Source organism: Erythrolamprus reginae, chromosome 2, assembly GCF_031021105.1.
Source record: "Erythrolamprus reginae isolate rEryReg1 chromosome 2, rEryReg1.hap1, whole genome shotgun sequence".
Taxonomy (NCBI): Eukaryota; Metazoa; Chordata; class Lepidosauria; order Squamata; family Dipsadidae; genus Erythrolamprus; species Erythrolamprus reginae.
The window spans coordinates 156,084,033-156,102,934 of record NC_091951.1 but is presented as its reverse complement, the minus strand read 5'-3'; the positions used below and the strand labels follow the sequence as shown (position 1 = coordinate 156,102,934).

Below are 18,902 nucleotides of genomic sequence, written 5' to 3'. Positions count from 1 at the left end.
TTTTATAAATTGTATACATTTTGTTATACAACAAACAGTAGGCATGCTGTACACCATATCATTGACACATGGGTTATTGTACTACAGCTAAACTGGATTAGGAATTTTTAGATGAGCCACATAACGTAAGAGGGCAGCAACAAACACTATATCTTATTTGTAGAAGAGCCATGTATGGTAGCAAAAAATCAGGAATCTGGTTTTCCAACTAAATTCTTTTTAAGATATATTTTTAAGGCAAAAATTATTTTCATGGACTGAAATGATGAACCGAGCTGCAATTTATAAAAGATGAAGATTATGATTTTTAATTAAAAAAATTGTTAGCTGGAGAAGGTGCTACCAGGGCTCCTGATTCATAGTCTCCTTAGTAATTGATCAGCATTTTACTATAGCTGTGAACCATCTACTTGAAAGAACAAACCTTTATTCTGTTAAAATTAAAAGCACTATTCTCACCATCCTGCTTTAGCAAAAATCAGTTGCCCAGTCCAGAATCAAGATTGCAGTACAGCTGACCCTTGACTTATAACCATTATCTCCCTTTTATAACCCTTGCAGTATTCCCTTGGTCGTGTGATCAAAATTCAGGTGCTTGGCAACTGATTTATATTTATAGTGGTTGCAGTGTCCCAGGGTCAAGTGAACAGCTTTTATGACCTGACAAGCGAAATCAATGGGGAAACCAAATTAACCTAACAACCATGCTATCAACTTAACGGAGTCTTCGGAGAGGGGCGGCATACAAGTCTAAGAAATTGTTGTTGTTCTTGTTGTTGTTATTATTAACAATTGCAATGATCCACTTAGCAACTGTGGCAAGAGAATTATTTACCAGTACTATTTACTAAGTATGCACTACTATTACTACTAGTTTTTTCCCATCATTCCTATCACCCATTTCCTCCCACTTATGACTGTATGACTGTTAACTTGTTGTTTGCATCCTTAAGATTTTTATTAATATTGTTTCCTCATTGCTTATTTGACTCCTATCATTAAGCACCTGAGGGTAGAAGCAGCAATGGGTGGAAATTAAACGAGAGAAGTAACTTAGAACTAAGAAGAAATTTCCTGACAGTCAGAACAGTTGATCAGTGGAACAGCTTGCCTCCAGAAGTTGTGAATACCCCAACACTGGAAGTTTTTAAGCAGATGTTGGATAACCATCTGTCTGAAGTAGTGTAGGGTTTCCCGTCTAAGCAGGGGGTTGGACTAGAACAGTGATTTTCATCCTTTCTTGAGCCGTGGCACATTTTTTACATTTACGAAACCCTGGGGCACATTGAGCTGGGGGGGGGGGGCGGCTAAAAAAAGTTTGGACAAAAAAAATTTTCTCTCTCTCCCTTTCGCTATTTCTCTCTCCCTCTTTCTCTCCCTTCATCTTTCTTTCTCTCCATTCCTTTCTTTCTCTTCCTTCCTTCCTCTCTTTTTTGCTCTTTCTCCCTCCCTACCTCCCTCTATGTCTTTCTCTTTCCTTCCCTCCCTCTCTTTCTCTCTCTTGCTTTCTTTCTCTCTCTTGCTCTATCTCTTTCTTACTCTCTTTCTTTCTTTTTCTTGTTCTTTTTCTCTCTCTCTTGCTTTTTTTCTCTCTTGTTCTCTTTCTCTCTTGCTCGCTCGCTCTTTCTCTCTCTTGCTTTCTTTCTCTCTTGCTTTCTTTCTCTCTCTGAGCTTCGTGGCGCACCTGACCATGTCTCGCGGCACGCTGGTTGAAAAACACTGGACTAGAAGACCTCCAAGGTCCCTTCCAACTCTATGATGATGATGATGTTGTACCTCATGATTCCTGACAAATGTATCTTTTTCTTTTATGTACACTTGAGAGTATATGCACTAAAGACAAATTCCTTGTGTGTCTAATCACACTTGGCCAATAAAGAATTCTATAAAGAATTCTATTGTAAAATGGGACGAAACTGACTTAACAAATGTCTCATTTAGCAATATATATTTTGAGCTCAGTTGTGATTGTACTGAGCGCTGCCTGTATAAGGGGCAGCAAAAAATGTAGATATTTGTACTGCCGATAAATACAATTGCGGGAAAGGTTAAAGTCTGGTTAACCCCTACTTAACTACTGTATTAGAACCCTCTTGTCAAAATAGCAAATTTTAGCCGCCCCGGAGTTTTCAGAGAGGGGCTGCATACAAATCTAATAAATTTAAATTAAATTAAATTTTAAATAGTTTACACGTGGAGATTTGAGAAATAAAACGCAAACATTGTGTTTATCAATAGATTAATGTGCCACTGAGTTTATCGATTAATGTGCCAAAGTCAGATTTCGTTGCAGTGACCGTTCCCACGACCGACCGGGCCACAAACTATTCAACTAACAAGTCTTGTTATATGAGGTTTTAGCGCATCTACAAGTGCGGGGGGAGGGGGGACCGGGCTTCCATGACTCACGGGGTTCAATTAGCGACGGGTGTTTGCTGTAAACCTCGGTCGCTGAGGGAAGCGGCTCGCGCTTTTCCCTTGCCGGCAGGGAAGTTTCCACTCTGGCCTCACCCTCTCTCGAAGGAGAAGCGAGCCCAACTCTTCGTTCGTCGGGTCTCGTTTCTTCCGACCAAAGGAGAAATGGGAGGCGGACTTGGTGGAGTCCCACACAACGCGTTGGAGCTTCAACTCGTGAGGGAAGCCGGGGGCAAAAGAGGTAAGCGAGCCTCCCGCCCACCGGAGCTTCCCCGCCAAGAGAGTCACGTGTTCTTCTACCGGTCCGCTCCGGGGCTTCTGAGCCGCCTGGCTGATTTCCCTGCTCCTGCCTCTCCCCGGTGTTATAAAAGGAGGCGTCCCGATGGCGACCTCCCAGCCCCGCCGTCGCCAGCCTCTCTCGCAGCATGAGCGGACCACCGACCCTGGCGCTGCTCTGCCTCGCCCTGGCTCTGCTGCTCAGCCCGCCCGCCGGGGCGTGGTACAAGCAGGCGGCCGGCCCCAGCTACTATTCGGTGGGCAGGGCGTCCGGACTTCTCTCGGGCATCCGCCGGTCGCCTTACGTGCGCCGCTCCGACGACGACAACGGCGTGGCGGACAGCAGTGCCGAGGACGGCCCCGCCGCATCCTCTCTCGCCAGGTCTGAGTCGCCGCAGAATTTCGGCGGGCTGCGCAACCTGGTGAGAAGTTGGTCCGGGGACGGGACGGAAAGTAAACCCGGGGGGGGGAGAGAGCAGGGAGGATGCTTAGGGGCGCCCGCCGGTGAGGAAACGACCGTCGAGTTGAATCTTGTCTCGCGCTGGAACTGTTCTAATGCATCTACTTTATGTTCATTGGTATATGTTAGCCCTTTACTGTATTGCATTTTTAATAATAATAATAATAACAACAACAGTAAACAAAAATATTATTATTATATTTTTGTTTACTGTTTTTGCAATAATGATAATGATGGTGGTGATGATGATGATAATAGTAATAGTAAACATAGTTGGAAGGGACCTTGGTGGTCTTCTAGTCCAACCCCTACTTGGGCAGGAGACCCTATACTACTTCAGACAAATGGTTATCCAACATCTTCTTTAAAACTTCCAGTGTTGGAGGGTTCACAACTTCTGGAGGCAAACTGTTCCACTGATTAATTGTTCTAAGTGCTAGGAAATTTCTCCTTATTTCTAAGTTACTTCTCTCCTTGCTCAGTTTCCACCCTTTGCTTTTTTTTCTACCCTCAAGTGTTTTGGAGAATAGCCTGGCTCCTTTTTTGTGGCAATCCCTGAGATACTGGAACACTGCTATCATGTCTCCCTTAATCCTTCTTTTTATTAAACTTGGCATACCCAGTTCCTGCAACTGTTCTTCATATGTTTTAGCTTCATATGTTTTATTATTTTACCATAACATGTATTACAGCTGCTCCATTCCTAATTTGTAGTTTTTCTAATTTCAACCAAAAATGAAAACAACATATGAAATTGGTCTAGGGAGATTTTCCATAAGAGCAATAGGACTTTGTTTTTTCCTTGAAGACCTGTTGCTTCTGATTCAAGAAATATCTTCAGTTCTGACTGAAGAAACTTCCTGGATGAGAAGCAAAAACTTCAAGGATAAAACAAAGTCCAGTTGCCTTTTTGAAGAATGCACCTGTGGGATAGGAAATTGGTAGCAATGAAAATTATGAGCAAGAAGCAGAGATGGTTAAATTGATTCTTTTATCCAAAGAAGAGAAGATATCTAACCATGCTCCTGTTCTGAAATTGCTTCCCGGTTTTGTGCTTGCAATGAAACAAAAAAATGAAAATTTGTATTTTGTTTTTGTTAACTAATAGCCATTATAGAAATGGCTTGTACATACTGTTGTGTAAAAGCAAAAAGTTGTGGTTGTAATGTTATCTTCTACTGTGATAAAGAGAGCCTGTGCCTTTTTCTTTCTTTTTCTTCCTTTATATTATATATTTTATTATCTCTCTCCGTTTTCTTAATTTTTCACTTTGATAAACTAATTAAAAATATAATTAAAAAGGAAATGATGAGCAAGGAGAAATATTAGCTGTATTAAGCATATGTACTATTATTCACATTACATCACCATGCAAGATGTACTTCTCCAGAAGTACCGTAAATTCAGTGCCCTTTAGTGGGCTTACATTCAGTTAAAGTGGCTCTCGGAGCATCAGTAGAATTGTTAAAAATCCAGCAGCACTTCTTACATAAGAAGTCCATAGGGCATACTCCCAAATAAGTACATGCCCTGGACAAAGGAGGCTCAGGTGGGTCTCTTCTCTTGCACTTATTCTTTCCTTTCTGTCTTTTGCTTTTTTCCAGGCGGTATGTGTGAAGGAAGTGGCTCCAGAACTGCAAAGCTGCCAGCTACTGCCTGGTGTGCCCAGCATTATTCAGTGCAAGGCAGATGTCACTGTCTCTTTGGACCCCACTGACTGTACTATCCCCTGAGCCTTGAGCAGGTGGCTTTCCCTATAAATTCTATGGAGGCACCTGGAGAGGGGACAGACAGGCAAAAGATGGATTTACTCTCTGTATCAATGGCGGTTGGATTTGTGGGTGATGAGAAATATGGTTTTACTTTATTTATTTTTCTGCATCTCTTAATAAATGTGTTTTAAAAGGCTCCAGCGACCACCTGTTTCTTGTATAATAATTTTAAAAACTCAACACAGCAGCTGCAGGAATTCAAAGCAGCTACAGGAAAAATGGGTCTCAGAAAGCAGAAAGAGGAAGCTCATTTGGAGGCTAAAATCCTTATGCACATTTGCCCAGTTGCAGTCTATGCAGCTGTCAAATGGCCTGAAAACGGCCCCCAAAACAGACAAAAAACAGGTATGCGCACACTAGGCAGCTGGTCTTCAGGTTTCCAATGCTCCGGCATGTGCGAAGACCATCTGGCCAGCACACGCACACACATTCTAGTTTGGGCATTCGGTGCTGAAAAGGTGCCCTAAATGAACTCTGAAACTTAAAAACAGCTCATTAGTCCCCTGCCAGGATGCATTGCAGATGTATCTTTGACTTTAAATGAAACACTTCTGTCTATAAAAATGTTTCTGTATATTTTTTATGGACACCAACAGCCTGATAGAGGAAGCCAATCTACATTTGTTGTGCCTACAAACTGGAATTGTTCTCCAGGATCTCTGACCTAGGCCTATTTTCCACAATAGTTGTGAATTGATTCTTTACAGTGTGAGAAACAAATCAAATGGCATCCTGCTACAAAGTAATGAGCTTTGATTCCCATCCTTGCTCTCCTAATTGGAGGAAGAAGGTGGATGGGTTTCCCCATCTTTATCCCTCTGGACCTACAGAATTCTACAGTGTCCGGCTTCTCTTTGGAGGCATAGGGATTGAGCCTCTGATTGCTAAAAGGTCTGAAATAGTGCCTTATATCAATTACGAAGATTTTCCTAGATTCCTAATAAAGGTTTCTACCTTTTGACATTGTTACTGTAGGACTTGTCAGCTCCCTAGGTAGACCAAACAGGAAACACAACAAGATGAACTATTTTTATTGTATTATGAGGCTACATAAATGGGACTAACTCACTGCTCGCTCCAGGACTTCCGATTCTGGGCAACTTGACTCAACCTTCCATCCTTCCATGGTCGATCAAATGGGCCCCAGATTGAGGGGAAAATGCTGACTTTGTAAACCACTCAGAGAGGGCAGTAAAGTACTGTGAAACGGTATATAAGTCCTAAGTACTATTGCTATCTTGAAACTCTGAAAGTACACATTTGTGCTTGCCTGATTAGTTAGAGCAGAACTTTTCAAAGTTTCTTTCCCTGCTCATTATTCAGTTGTGGACTCTTCCCCCTTTTATATGAACATACCCTAGGCAGCACCGCCTCCCCCAAGGTCTCATTCTCACAGGGAATAAACACATAGACATAAATAGCATCTACGTACTGTCTAAAAGAAACAATCAAAAAGGTAACCAAAAAAAAAATCAAAACATCTCCCCACCAGCAATCAATACCAACATTATGAAACCTATTTCCCCCAAAATAAGACATCCCGTGATAATAAGCCCAATTGAATGCATGGCAATAAGGCCAAGTGCTTATTTCAGGGTTCAAAAAAATAGGTCTTATTTTGGGGAAAAGACACTATCAGACCAACAGTCAAGATGTGAACAATACCACAATCAAAGGCCTCCCTACTGCTTCGTGATAGAGCAAAAATGGCCCTGCGTACCAGCTGTGGCATGCATGCCATAGATTCGTCATCACTAGAATATACGCTGGGAGCAAACCCCACTCCCTGCTAGCACTGATAACGCTACTTAGTTTGGGTAATGAAACATCTGCAAGAAAACAATCAAACTCGGCACCAAATGCTCCTCATTCTCACATTCCACTCCAGAACTACAGGATATCACTAAAACAGAGATGTTGAATTTTTTCACTGTTTCACTGTGTGAAATAGGTTCCAGTTTTCCCCAGAATGTGAAAGCAATTTAGGTTGAAATTTGGGGCATATATTTATTTAGGAGTAAGGCTTGCTAGAAAGAACAGATTGAAACATACTTGCTAAATAAACAGAAGCTAGCACAGTACTATACATATATAGTGTAAAATATGTACACAGTACATATTTCAACCAGTTAAAATTATAATTCATTGATTTATGCTATATTTTCTATATTATGATTTATGCTATATTATCAGGCTGATGTCAACAATTAGTGACCATATAGATACTGTAGGAAACCTCCTCCCCCAGAGAATGAAATATTTTGGAGACTATTAAAAGAGGCAGAATATTGTATTTTCCCAAAGGAGAAATAGAGAAAAATCCTAACAAAGGAAAACAGCTTCAAACTAAAAACCTTGAAGAGGCAGACTTTTAGGAATGCAGAATTTGTATCAATTTAGAAAGATTTGGCCAATCTATTCATAAACAAAACACCTTCAGCCACAGCTCCAACCTCCCCTGAAAGCAGATGGGATTAAGAATTTACATTCCCCCACCCAAATTCTAAGGACAGGATCTTTAGGGATATAACAGGATTAAACCACCCACCATTGAAATAGTAAAAGACACAAGGCTCATTACATCTCACAACCTCCTGGAGCATCTCAATCACAAAACCCTAGAACCCTATAAATGATCCATGCACTCATTTAGCCATTTTGTCAGCCACCTGAGAAACATGCTTCTGTCACTGAAATCTTTCCATTTGGTCTGCATTTTATTTCCAGCTTCTTTCTCCTGGATTGGAACTGGATCGGACTTTCCTTCCAACAATACAATACAATAAAAAGCTGAGAAAGGCGATGCAATGCAGAAAGGGACTGAGCTATATAGGAATATTGTTCTTAATTGTTTTAATTGTTTGATAGCTGTTTTTAGATTGTTTCATTATTTTTAGGAGCTTTTATGTTATTTTTTTCTATATTTGGCTGTGAGCCGCCCAGAGTACTTTGGGAGTGAAGTGGCATCAGGGATGGGCTACTGCCTGGACTGGGGGCAATGCAGTGGGGTAGCGAAAATGGAGCTCCACCCTAGAGCACCCAATTTGCCCACAAAGATGTTGAAAGAAAATGCAGGGCATCCAGCATAAGCCTTGCCCATAGTGTGGTAGTAAAAAGTTTGGTAGCCCTTCACTGGGTGGTATATAAGTCCAAATAATAATAAGTAAATTAATAAATAAGTGCAGGTGGGGAAACCTAGGTTCCTTTGAAGCTTGGCTGAAACTGCTGCTTAAGAACGTCTCTTTTATTCTGCCCAATACTTGCTTTTCATCCAGTAGTGGGTTCTAAATCCTGCCACTACCGTTTGCACGCAGGCACCCACCACCACTATTGGTTCGCAGAACCGGACCAAACCAGGAGCAACCCACCGCTGCTCGCATTCCCCTGCAATTCTGTTCCATCCATTCTTCCTGCATTCTCGGAGACTGCCTGGATAACTCCCTGCAGCTTTCCTTGCCATATTTTTTCAGAAATTGTTTGCCATTGCCTCCTTCCTAGGTGTGAGAAATAATAACAAGCCCAAAGTCACCCAGCTGGCTTTGTACTTAAGGCATCTGGTTTCTAGCCTAATGCCTGAACTACTACACCAAACTAGATCTTGGCTTATTTTCCAATGACTGCAAATATAAGAGGACCTCTGTCCCCAAATTCGTTCACGAACACCCCCCCCCTTTTCTTTGCATCTGCCAAATATGGTATTTCCAAGAAGATGACTCATACTGTTAAGAAGACTGACCAGTTCCAAAGAAACTGTCATTTGGTACCTCAGGCAGATTCAACACAATTGCCATGAGCAATTGGGAAGACTGTGGTAGCAGAGAGGTTATGTGAGTTGGAGTCCAAAAGAACCAGTTTAGGGAAGGAAGGCTCCATGACAACCCAGGAAAAATACATGAAATATTACAATTCAGATCACAAGAACCTCACTTGCATGAGAACCATTAAGAGACACATAACACATTTTGGAGGGAAATAATGTTTGCTCTGAACATTTTTTATTTTGATTAAATTAAATTCTTATGAGGACCCTGCTAGGTAAAGATCCATCTTGAAACAGCAGATGTAGCTTCTTGTAACAATACATATATAGATAATTGCACCAGGACTATTATGTAGGATCTATCTCAAAGGATCCATGCTTATAATTTTCTAGAGACTTTTATAGAATTTGCTTTTATATGTTCAATATTTGTTCCATTACAAGGGCATTATTATAACGATTTTCACTTGTAGATATCTAGAATGTATTAATTCCAATGTGGTAATATTGGAAGCCAGAGGGAGAATCCATCAACTGATTATTTATTTTCAACAATTCAAGGAAATCAACTTACTGCCAGGGGCTTTCCTGCATCTTAAGTAATTAATTATTTTGCCCTTTCCAGATGAGAGATTGGTGGCCAGGTGGGAATAGGAGTTGAAGTAAAAAGGTAATGAAAGAGGATCTAATAAACTTCATTCCCTCTCTTCTGTTTATTGTAACTGAAATGTTGAGATTGATATGAAAGAGTGAACAGGGTCTTATTAGAGAGTGGTGTTCTGATTTCACTCATGAAGGGAGCACCATCTAAATTATAATTGACTTTTTGAAATGTTCAGGTGGATAAAGTATTTGTATTTGAGCCAATAAATTGAATTAATAAATATAACCCCCATAGTTATGTTGGGGTTTTGGACTTCACCATACACACCCATTCATTCACCCATTGATTAAAATGAGTTTTGAAATTAAGAGGAAGAAAAATTATTTACGGTATTTCCATACCTCTATAGATTCCATTTACCCTAATCTTAACCCTAACCCTCAAAAAGAGTTAGTTTGACATAATGACTAAGACACTAGCCTAGAAACCAGGAGACCATGAGGTCTATTCCTGCTTTAGGAATAAAACCCAGCTGGGTGACCTTAGGCCAGTTACTCTATCTCAACCCAAGGAAAAAGACTGTAACAAACTGAAAAATCTTGCCAAGAAAACTACCAGGGGCTGCCCAGACAGTCACCAGAACTAAATCTGGTTTAAAGGCACAAGAAGAAGAAAAACATGTATTCAAAAACAGCTAAAGACCCTTGACTGAATTATGTCCTATAAATCTAAAAATACCAGGAACAAGCCGTAAAAGCAATTGTCCTAGTTGATTAAATTGAGGTTCTTGATAAAAATTCTGCACCCCACCCTAAATCCTGGCTTCATGTTTGCCTGGAATGCAAATTCAAAATCCTAGCAGTTCTTACATAGAGGAGATTAAAAGATGTTAAACTAACCTTTCTTCCTGGCAGATGCAACTCAGAAGTCAGGAGATTTTTGAGATAAGGATTCTTTCAAATGGAAAACGCACCTCAAAGATTTAAGTATTTGAGTAGTTAAAAGAAGGTTAGTTTTGAATACACCACATATTTGTTCCCTTCTCTATAAACCATGTGGATCTAGAGTTGCTTTTGAACTGTCCCAGGATCCTCCTATGGCAAAACCTTTAGAACTATTAGAAAGGAAACAAGCAGGGGCTGAGATTAAAAACTTTTCAGAATTTTCAACACAGTCCCGAGAGGCACATCTTCATTTATAATTGAATCCATTTCCAGAGAAAAATCATAGAAATTTCTGTTCCCATAACTGCCCTGCAGAGAAGACAATTTCATTTGGGGGGCAATAATGCCAAGGAAATTATTCCTTCCTTGCTGTCAGTAAAAAGCAGCAGGGCTTAGGAAAATTTATGAGAGAAGAAGAAAAAATGTTTCATGCTTTTCATCCTTACAACTATCTCATCCCGTTGATCAGCTGCAAATTGGTTTGGTGTCGATAATCAGCCTCTTGTTTATCTGCATCTGACTCTTCATGTGATGGATTAAGTAAATAATTGCTGCTTTCAGTCATGCTAGTTATTGGTGCCATCTTGTCTATTGCCTTTGGTTTTTTCAAAAGCACAGACTTCTCCAAACATTCCTGCTTGTGCATTCGGTTTAAATTCACGATTCAAGTGAGCTGATTTTACTTTGGCTAAAAGTTCCTTCATCTAGATTTGTTTTTGCTCTCCAAGATTCTCCCTGGGATTTTCTCCAGCACCATAACTCACAAGCCCCCATTTTTGTTCATTTAGCTTACCTGATGGTCCAGCTTTTACGGTTATGTGTTACAGCTAAAGAAACCATGATCTTGACAAGATGTACCTTCCTTGATGGTGTGATGGCTATACTTCAGTATTTTATCTAATTTGCCATAGCTGCCTTTGTGAAAAGCAGGGGTTTTATTTATCCCTGTGGATTTTTGAGCCCAGGACGATAAAGTTTGCTATTCTTCCACTACTGTTTCATCCCTGACAAATTCTCACTAGCAGATTACTTTTTAAAAATTGAGCAAACAAGCTTTTGCGGTATCATCTTTTACTTTGAACAAGGTACAGCGGTACCTCATCTTACGAACGCCTCTTCTAACGAACTTTTCAAGATACGAATCCGGTGTTTAAGATTTTTTTGCCTCTTCTTCCGAACTATTTTCACCTTACGAACCCAAGCAGCTGCTGCTGGGATGAAGGGGTTTCTTTTTTCCCCCTTTTTTGAAGAAAGAAAAGGGAGGGGCTGCTTGGAGTAGGAAACATTGTGCAGAGAACAACGTGCTTGCAAAGGAACTGAAAGGGTGTCTTTTAAAGAAAGAAACGGGAGGAGGGAGGGGCAGCTTGCGGGAGGAAAATTTTTGCAGAGAACAACGTGCTTGCAAAGGCACTGAAACGGTGTCTTTTGAAGAAAGAAAAGGGAGGGGCGCCCCCCTTGCCTTTCTTCCTTCCCACTCACCCTTTAGCCTAGCCTTGCTTCTTCCACCCGCCCCCTTTAGCTGCTCCTCCCTGCCCTCTGTTGGCCTCCCTTCTAAAGTTTGGGATTTTCCTGAAGGATTTGCACACATTACTTTGCTTTTACATTGATTCCTATGGGAAACATTGTTTCATCTTACGAACTTTTCACCTTATGAACCTCCTCCTGTCGTATGATGAGGTACCACTGTATTTTTTAAAGCCTTCCTTGCTTCCAGTCCCCAAAATGGTTTTATCAGCATAGATGAAGTTAGCATGTCTTGCTGTAATGTTAATTCCAACCTCTTCCAATCCAATATTTTTCATAATATGTTCTGCATATAAGTTAAATGGAAAGGATGTCAGTAAATAACCTTGACACCCTTGTTTCCCAATTTGAACCAATTTGTACTTCTAACATTTCATCCCTAGTGCTGTGAAAAATGTTAAGTGTCACATAGTTCTGTATTCCTCCTCTGCTACAGAAGAGCACAGAGCCTTTTCTGTATTAATTATCTGGTCCTCATACTTTTGTAATGAGTTTCTATGAAAATTGTGAGCAGTTTTGGGGAGCTGTATATGCAGCAGTTCAACTGAAATCTGAAATAAAACAGGTCAATACATTTATTTATTTATTCAATGTTTATGCCGCCCTTCTCCTTAGACTCAGGGCGGCTCACAACATGTTAGCAATAGCACTTTTTAACAGAGCTAGGCTATTGCCCCCACAATCCGGGTCCTCATTTTACCCACCTCGGAAGGATGGAAGGCTGAGTCAACCTTGAGCCGGTGATGAGATTTGAACCGCTGAGTCATCTTCAGTGGTCTGCAGTACAGCACTCTACCTGCTGCGCCATCCCAGCTCATGTTAATAAGAGCAGACGTTTCTACTGGAGTATTAATAATTTTCATATTTTATGTTTAACCTGCATATAAATATGAATGTAATAAATAAAAAATAAAAAATAAAAATAATAGTCTTCGACTTACAACAGTTCACTTAATGAAAGTTACAACAGCACTGATAAAAAGTGACTTATGACTATTTTTCATATAGCGACCTTTGAAACATCCCCACGATCATGCGATCAAAATTCGAGTGCTTGGCAACTAGGTCATACTTATGACCATTTCTGGGTCCCAAGGTCATGTGATCCCCTTTTGTGATGTTCTGACAAGCAAAGTCAATGGGGAATGCAGATTCAATTAACAGCCAGATTGCTAACTTACCAACTGCAATGATTCACAACTGTGGCAGGAAAAGTTGTAAAATGAGGCAAAATTCATTTAACAAATGTTTCACAGCAGAAATTTCAGGCTCAGTTGTGGTTGTAATTTGAGGACTATCTGTATAAAAATTCACATTCCTCAAGACAAATAGCTAAGCCTTTCAGAAGAGGTAATCCTTGTTTAGCAACTGCCTCATTCACAGTTATCATGGTATATTCCGAGAATTTCTCACCTCTCACAACTGGCTCAGTTTCACCTGTTATTTTTTGGAGGGTGACCTCAACACCTCATTGCTAGGAGAAAGAGCCCCTCTCCCCCTGTTCTTTATTTATTATATGTTGTGGTTAGCTCTGGCCCAGCTCCTGCCCCAAGGACTGTGGATGTGGGGGAGACATCCACATGCTGCAGGTCTGTTCCCCCCCCGGTGGAATCTGCTGATGAAGGCTCCTCTGACCAAGAAGACATGAGTGACGGGGAGGAGGAGAGTGTGGTAGATAGCTCAGAAGGAGATAAATTATCTAGCTCCTCCTTGGATTCAGAACAAGAGTTAATGATACAGCCACCCATGCGGAGAGCGATGCATAGGCAACAACAACTGAGAGATTATTATCAAAGAAAATGAGGCCACCTGTGGTTGGGTGGGGCTGTGGTAATTAGTGAGGCTGCTATAAATAGCAGCCTGTGGGTTTGGCCATTGTGGAGGATTATCTGATCCTTGTGTTTCATGCCTGCTTTGCTGACTTTGATCTCTGTGTGCTGATTTCCCCCCGCTTTGCAACTAAACCAGAGCAAAGTGTGTTTCACTTTGTGAAAGAAGAAGGACTGTGAATTGCCTCACAGCTGCAAGCTAAGTATCACAGAACTGATAAGGGACTTGTACAAATTACCAATTTGTTTGGAGACAAGTGCTCTTTGCTATACAAAAAGAGTGCTTCGTTTATTTGCATTTTTCGGTATAAAGAACATTGTTTTGAATTTTCAAACATTTGTGTGTCAGAAATTGTATCTGTGCATTTTTGGGAGGATTCTACCAGAGAGCTCGACAACATTATAGTTATTACAAAAACAATATTTAACTATTTTGAATAATAACAATGCAAAATTTATTTTAGACTGACACAGTATTCAATAATAAATAACTATATATTTTTAATGAAGCAAGATGAAAAGGCAATAAAAAAGGTACTAGCCAGTTTAAAGCCAGGGTAACATGGCTCTTGAGGCTTAAAAACAAAGATGAATTAGTTCTAGTTAGTACTTCAGTGAGAGACTTTTGAGTCTTTTGTGGAAAATTCAGAAGAACTGAGCATCATATAAAAGAAAAAACTGAATCCTTTAGTCAACAATAATTAAGTCCCAATTTTACAAGAATGAGGAATTCAGAACAAAGGGAGTAGAAGTTGAGGGCTATAGAGGGAGAAATTCTCAGGATTGGCCTTGGGGCTGTATTGGGAAAGATAAAGTGTCAGCTGATAGATTAGGCAAAGAGATAAGCTAGGTGTAACCCCCTGATCACACCTGAAAGAGGGGGAAGAAAGGGGTACAGTCTCTAGTTCATTTTTTTTACATCTGTTTTCTCCATCACAAACACCTAGTTCTAAGCAAGACCCAGAAATTAAAAAAAACATTTGAGAAAAAAAAATCAGCCGCAACTACTTCTATAGTTGTCAAAAAATCCTCATAATTCAACCCTAAATGTTTTTACCTCTTTTTTTAAGGCTAGGACTTGACAGGGAATGAAAATAGTCACTAGGCTGATGTTAGTCCCACTGTTTTTCTTTTGGTACCTACTGTTATCTCATCAGTGCCTGTTACTGCTGTTTTTAATGACTTTTGGATTCCTTGCCAGGCACATCAGGAGACCTTGGGTAGCCACAACAGGCTTTCTTTATTATGTGTGATCCCATTTCCGTGCTAAACAACTCCTCAGACCTGACCACCCGCCTTCCAGTAGAACTGCCCCAGGATTGGAGAGTGAAACTGCAGGGAGTAGACATTTTTATCCAGATTCTGAAGATACTAAGGTGTACTTACCATATTCCATCAGCTTTTAGAATTGCCAGAAAGGCCCAGTAAATATAAAGATCAGAGGTTTAGTTCCCAAAATGTCTAGGAAAGCTGAGATAAATCTTGTTTTAATTTTTTTTCCTCCACATCAATAACATAAAAACAACATACATCACATATACCTTCAATAAAAATCAGCATACAAATATTGTTGCTTAAAAACAATAGTACAATAACCTAAGGTGCATTCAAATTTTAATTTTAATTTTATTATTTAATCCATCTCAATATTCCGTCTCCCCACTCCCCTCTTTCTATCTACCTACCTTCTTACATCTTCTCTCCCCTTTCCTACTACCATCTCCTCCTCCCTCCTTCTTCTTTTTCTGTCTCTCCTTCTATTTTCTCTTTCTTTCCCCCTTCCCTGTCTCCCTTCTACTCTCACTCCTTTCTCTCCTCTTACTTCTTAAAATGGGATAAATCTATTTGCAATCCAGGTAGAGGCTGATGGGCTAAATTGATGGTCACTTTTGGTAGAAGGCAGCTTTCTAAAAATAAATGATACAGAGCTCTTCATCTCTCTAGCCTGGAAAAGGGGGATCAGGAGGAGGAAAGAGACTGAACAACAGTTTACTTAATAATTTGGTGTCCTCTAGAAGGGATTTTGAAGAATCCTTCGATTAGAGCAGGAGTTTCAAACTGGCGGCCCGCAGGCTAGATGTGTCACACGCAGGCCACACCCACCCGAGCTCCACGAAGTTGGAAAATATCACATGACAGAATGTGACATCACGAGTTTGACACCAAGATCGATTATCCACAGGATACAAAAGTCACTAGATGACCTGGGTCAATTCTGTCTCTCAACTCAGTTTATTTCACACAATTGTTGCTTCCTTGATAAACATAGAGGAAGTTCCATGTTGATACTATCTTAATCTCTCAGATAAAAAGATTCAATTGGTAGCCATATGCAAATTGCTCCTGTTAACAGTGATAAATGACACTAGATTACATATCCCTGATTGCTTTTCCACTCATTCACCAAGTCAATGACCATCTCTGAAGGCAAACAGCCCTCCCCCAGTGGATCGACCTCTAGGGAGGCACAGAACACCATGATTGCCACATCAAATGAAGCATTGGAGAGAATTTTCTCAATGAGACGACCTCGATTGAATCAAGATCTCTCCTTTTATTGTATTTTACTTTTCCTGACATGTGGCACAGAATAACCAATTCGCGAACGCCACATACATTAAGCCATCCTCCAACTACCATTCACTCATGCACTGTATAAGGCAACCTCCTCGTAACTTCCCTATAGATAATTAACTGAAGCTCCATTCTGTGCCTTTTCCTGCATTGTGTGTTTACTGGTGATTAGCAAAGGAATGAGAGTAAGGCATATATTTCCTTATATGGAAGTTAGCTATACGTTATCTTCATGCTGTATATCAAGTTAATTATTTTCCATGTGGTCATGGATTCTGCAGTTTGCTTACTCAGCCTGAACTTTGCTTCCTTTCAATAGAGGAAGAATAAGGTTTATACAGCACCCATTTGAGCTAAAACATCACTCTTCAGCAATATTCCATTCCAATGTTCAGTGCCTAAAAATCTACGATTACAACACATCTCATTAATTAAGAAGTAAAATTATATCTGTATTGCTTTGCTCAAAGATAGTTTGGGCAAAGAGAACTGTAATTCTCAATCATTTATGCAAAATTAAAATTATAAATGGTTACAAAGCAGCAAGCAGCTTCAAATGATCTTGAAGACCTTTGGTTCTTGAAGAGGCAGCTGCATTGTTGGTTTATTGAAGATATTTTTCTGCCTGAGATAGTCATAGCAGCAAAGGAAGAAAGAAGATGTCACTTTCTAGACTATCAAAGGCCATCGGTAAGTAAGAGGAAGAAGAAACTATGACGCCTTAAACATGATCTAAATATTGCCCACAAGATCATATGCTGCAATGTCCTGCCTGTCAAAGACTACTTCAGCTTTAACCACAACAACACAAGAGCACACAACAGATTCAAGCTTAATATTAACCGCTCCAAACTTGACTGTAAAAAATATGACTTTAGTAATCGGGTTGTCGAAGCGTGGAAGTCATTACCGGACTCTGTAGTATCATCCCTAACCCCCAACACTTTACCCTTAGACTATCCATGGTTAACCTTTCCAGATTCCTAAGAGGTCAGTAGGGGGCGTACATAAGCGCACTAGAGTGCCTTCCGTCCCCTGTCCTATAGTCTCTCCTATATCTCGTATTTCTTCTCTACTATATCCTCTATAACCGGATATAGTCTTCGGAGAGGGGCGGCATACAAATCGAATAAATAATAATAATAATAAACCTTCATTGTGTATTATTGTGTATTGGACAAAATAAATAAATAATAAATAATAAATATGCATTCAGCAGAGACAATGCTCAATAGAATGGAGTGTCAATTTACCCCATGTGACAATGCTCTCTGCCTTCACCTTATTCAGAGAGCACAGTCAGCCTGAAATTAGACAACTAGAAATTAAAAAGTTTGCATCTAGCAATGAGAATTTCAAATTGATTTGATCAAAATAATCAAAGCAGAATAAGTAGGATAAAAAGTTCCAGATGCTTTGGGTATTAACCTTTCGGGTTGTAATTCACATTTGGAGGCTATCAATTCCCCTATAGTCTCTTCTTTAATGCATCGTAGTTACCTTCCCTTCCTCTTATTCTATGTAACTCTTGTTCTGTCTGACAAAAATCATTTATTTTTGAATCAAGCTTAAACCTTTCAACAGATATAACATTAGAGGCACATAAAAACTGGGAGACAGAGAGACAATGCTCATAAATTTATTCCCAACAAATCTTTCAAGATGATCATATATCATAACTGCGGTACTCTTTTTAAAGAGCACTTGCTCAGACATTGCCATTGTACCCATTTGCTTTTAGTGCAGTACTGGAATGTTTCTGGAGTCTCTGTCACTATACTTCTGCTTTGTTACAAGAACAACATCTCAGTTTAATAATTACAATAATGAACAAACATATTGTTAATTGTTTTTCCTTGTTAAAAAAAAACGAGGATGTGGTAAAGGAGTGAGGAGATGAACACTGTCCCTGCTTATTCACCCTTTGCTAAGGTGACCAGATTTTAACATTGCTAAAGAGGGACACCATTGACCGGGGGTGGGGGGGTGGGAGTGGGGCGGAAAGTGGCACGTCTTGATTAAAAATTTGGTGTATATGGATCAAAAACATTTTTTCTTTTTTTCTTTGTCTTCCTCCCTCTCTCCCTCTTTCTTCCTCTTTTCCTTTCTTCCTTTCTCTTTTTTCTCTCTTCCTCTTCCTTCTTCCCTTTCTCTCTCTCCTTCCCTCCCTCCTCCTCACTCTTTCTCTCTCTTCCTCCCTCCCTTTCTTTCTCTCTCACCCTCGTTCTTTCTTTCTTTTTTCTCTTTTCCTTCCTTCCTTTCTCTTTTTTCTCTCTTTCTCTCTCCCTTCCTCCCTCACTCCCTTTCTCTCTCTCTCCCTCCCTCCTTCTTTCTTTCTCTTTCTCTCTTCCTTCCTTTCTTTCTCTCTCCCTTCCTCCCTCCCTTTCTCTTTCTTTCTCCCTCCCCCTTTCTTTCTCTCTCTCTTTCTCTCTTCCTTCCTTTCTTTCTTTTCTCTTTCTTTCTCTCTTCCTCCCTCCTCTTTCTTTCCCTCCCTTCCTTCATCTTTTTCTCTTTCTCCCTCCCTATTTCTCTTTCTTTCTCTCTCCCTCCTCCCTCTCTCTTTCTCTCTCTCTCTCTTTCTCTCTCTCTTTCACGATGCTTGGACCTGGTAGGCGTGCTTCTCCATGCAGCGGCTGGATGGTAACATCGACAGAGCACCCGGCACACTGCCAATGAATCCCCAAGCAGCAGGAACACCTGACGAAGAAGAGGGCCAGGAGGGTGAATCCGCTGCTTCAGTTTCT

General features: G+C 40.3%; 1 protein-coding gene across 1 annotated transcript; it reads left to right on the top strand.

Moving 5' to 3' along the window:
• Positions 1-2,664: 2,664 nt before the first annotated feature.
• Positions 2,665-5,059, top strand: NPB (neuropeptide B). The gene is made up of 2 exons (XM_070735963.1): positions 2,665-3,113; positions 4,756-5,059. The coding sequence occupies exons 1-2, from the start codon at positions 2,841-2,843 to the stop codon at positions 4,882-4,884; spliced, it is 402 nt and encodes a 133-aa protein (XP_070592064.1). The 5' UTR covers positions 2,665-2,840; the 3' UTR covers positions 4,885-5,059.
• The last annotated feature ends 13,843 nt before the right edge of the window (positions 5,060-18,902 follow it).

Excerpts from the sequence above, each read along its gene's own strand:
- NPB (XM_070735963.1), top strand. The coding sequence starts at position 2,841 with ATGAGCGGACCACCGACCCTGGCGCTGCTCTGCCTCGCCCTGGCTCTG. Across the intron at positions 3,114-4,755 it reads TCGGCGGGCTGCGCAACCTG|GCGGTATGTGTGAAGGAAGT; the intron begins GTGAGAAGTTGG and ends GCTTTTTTCCAG.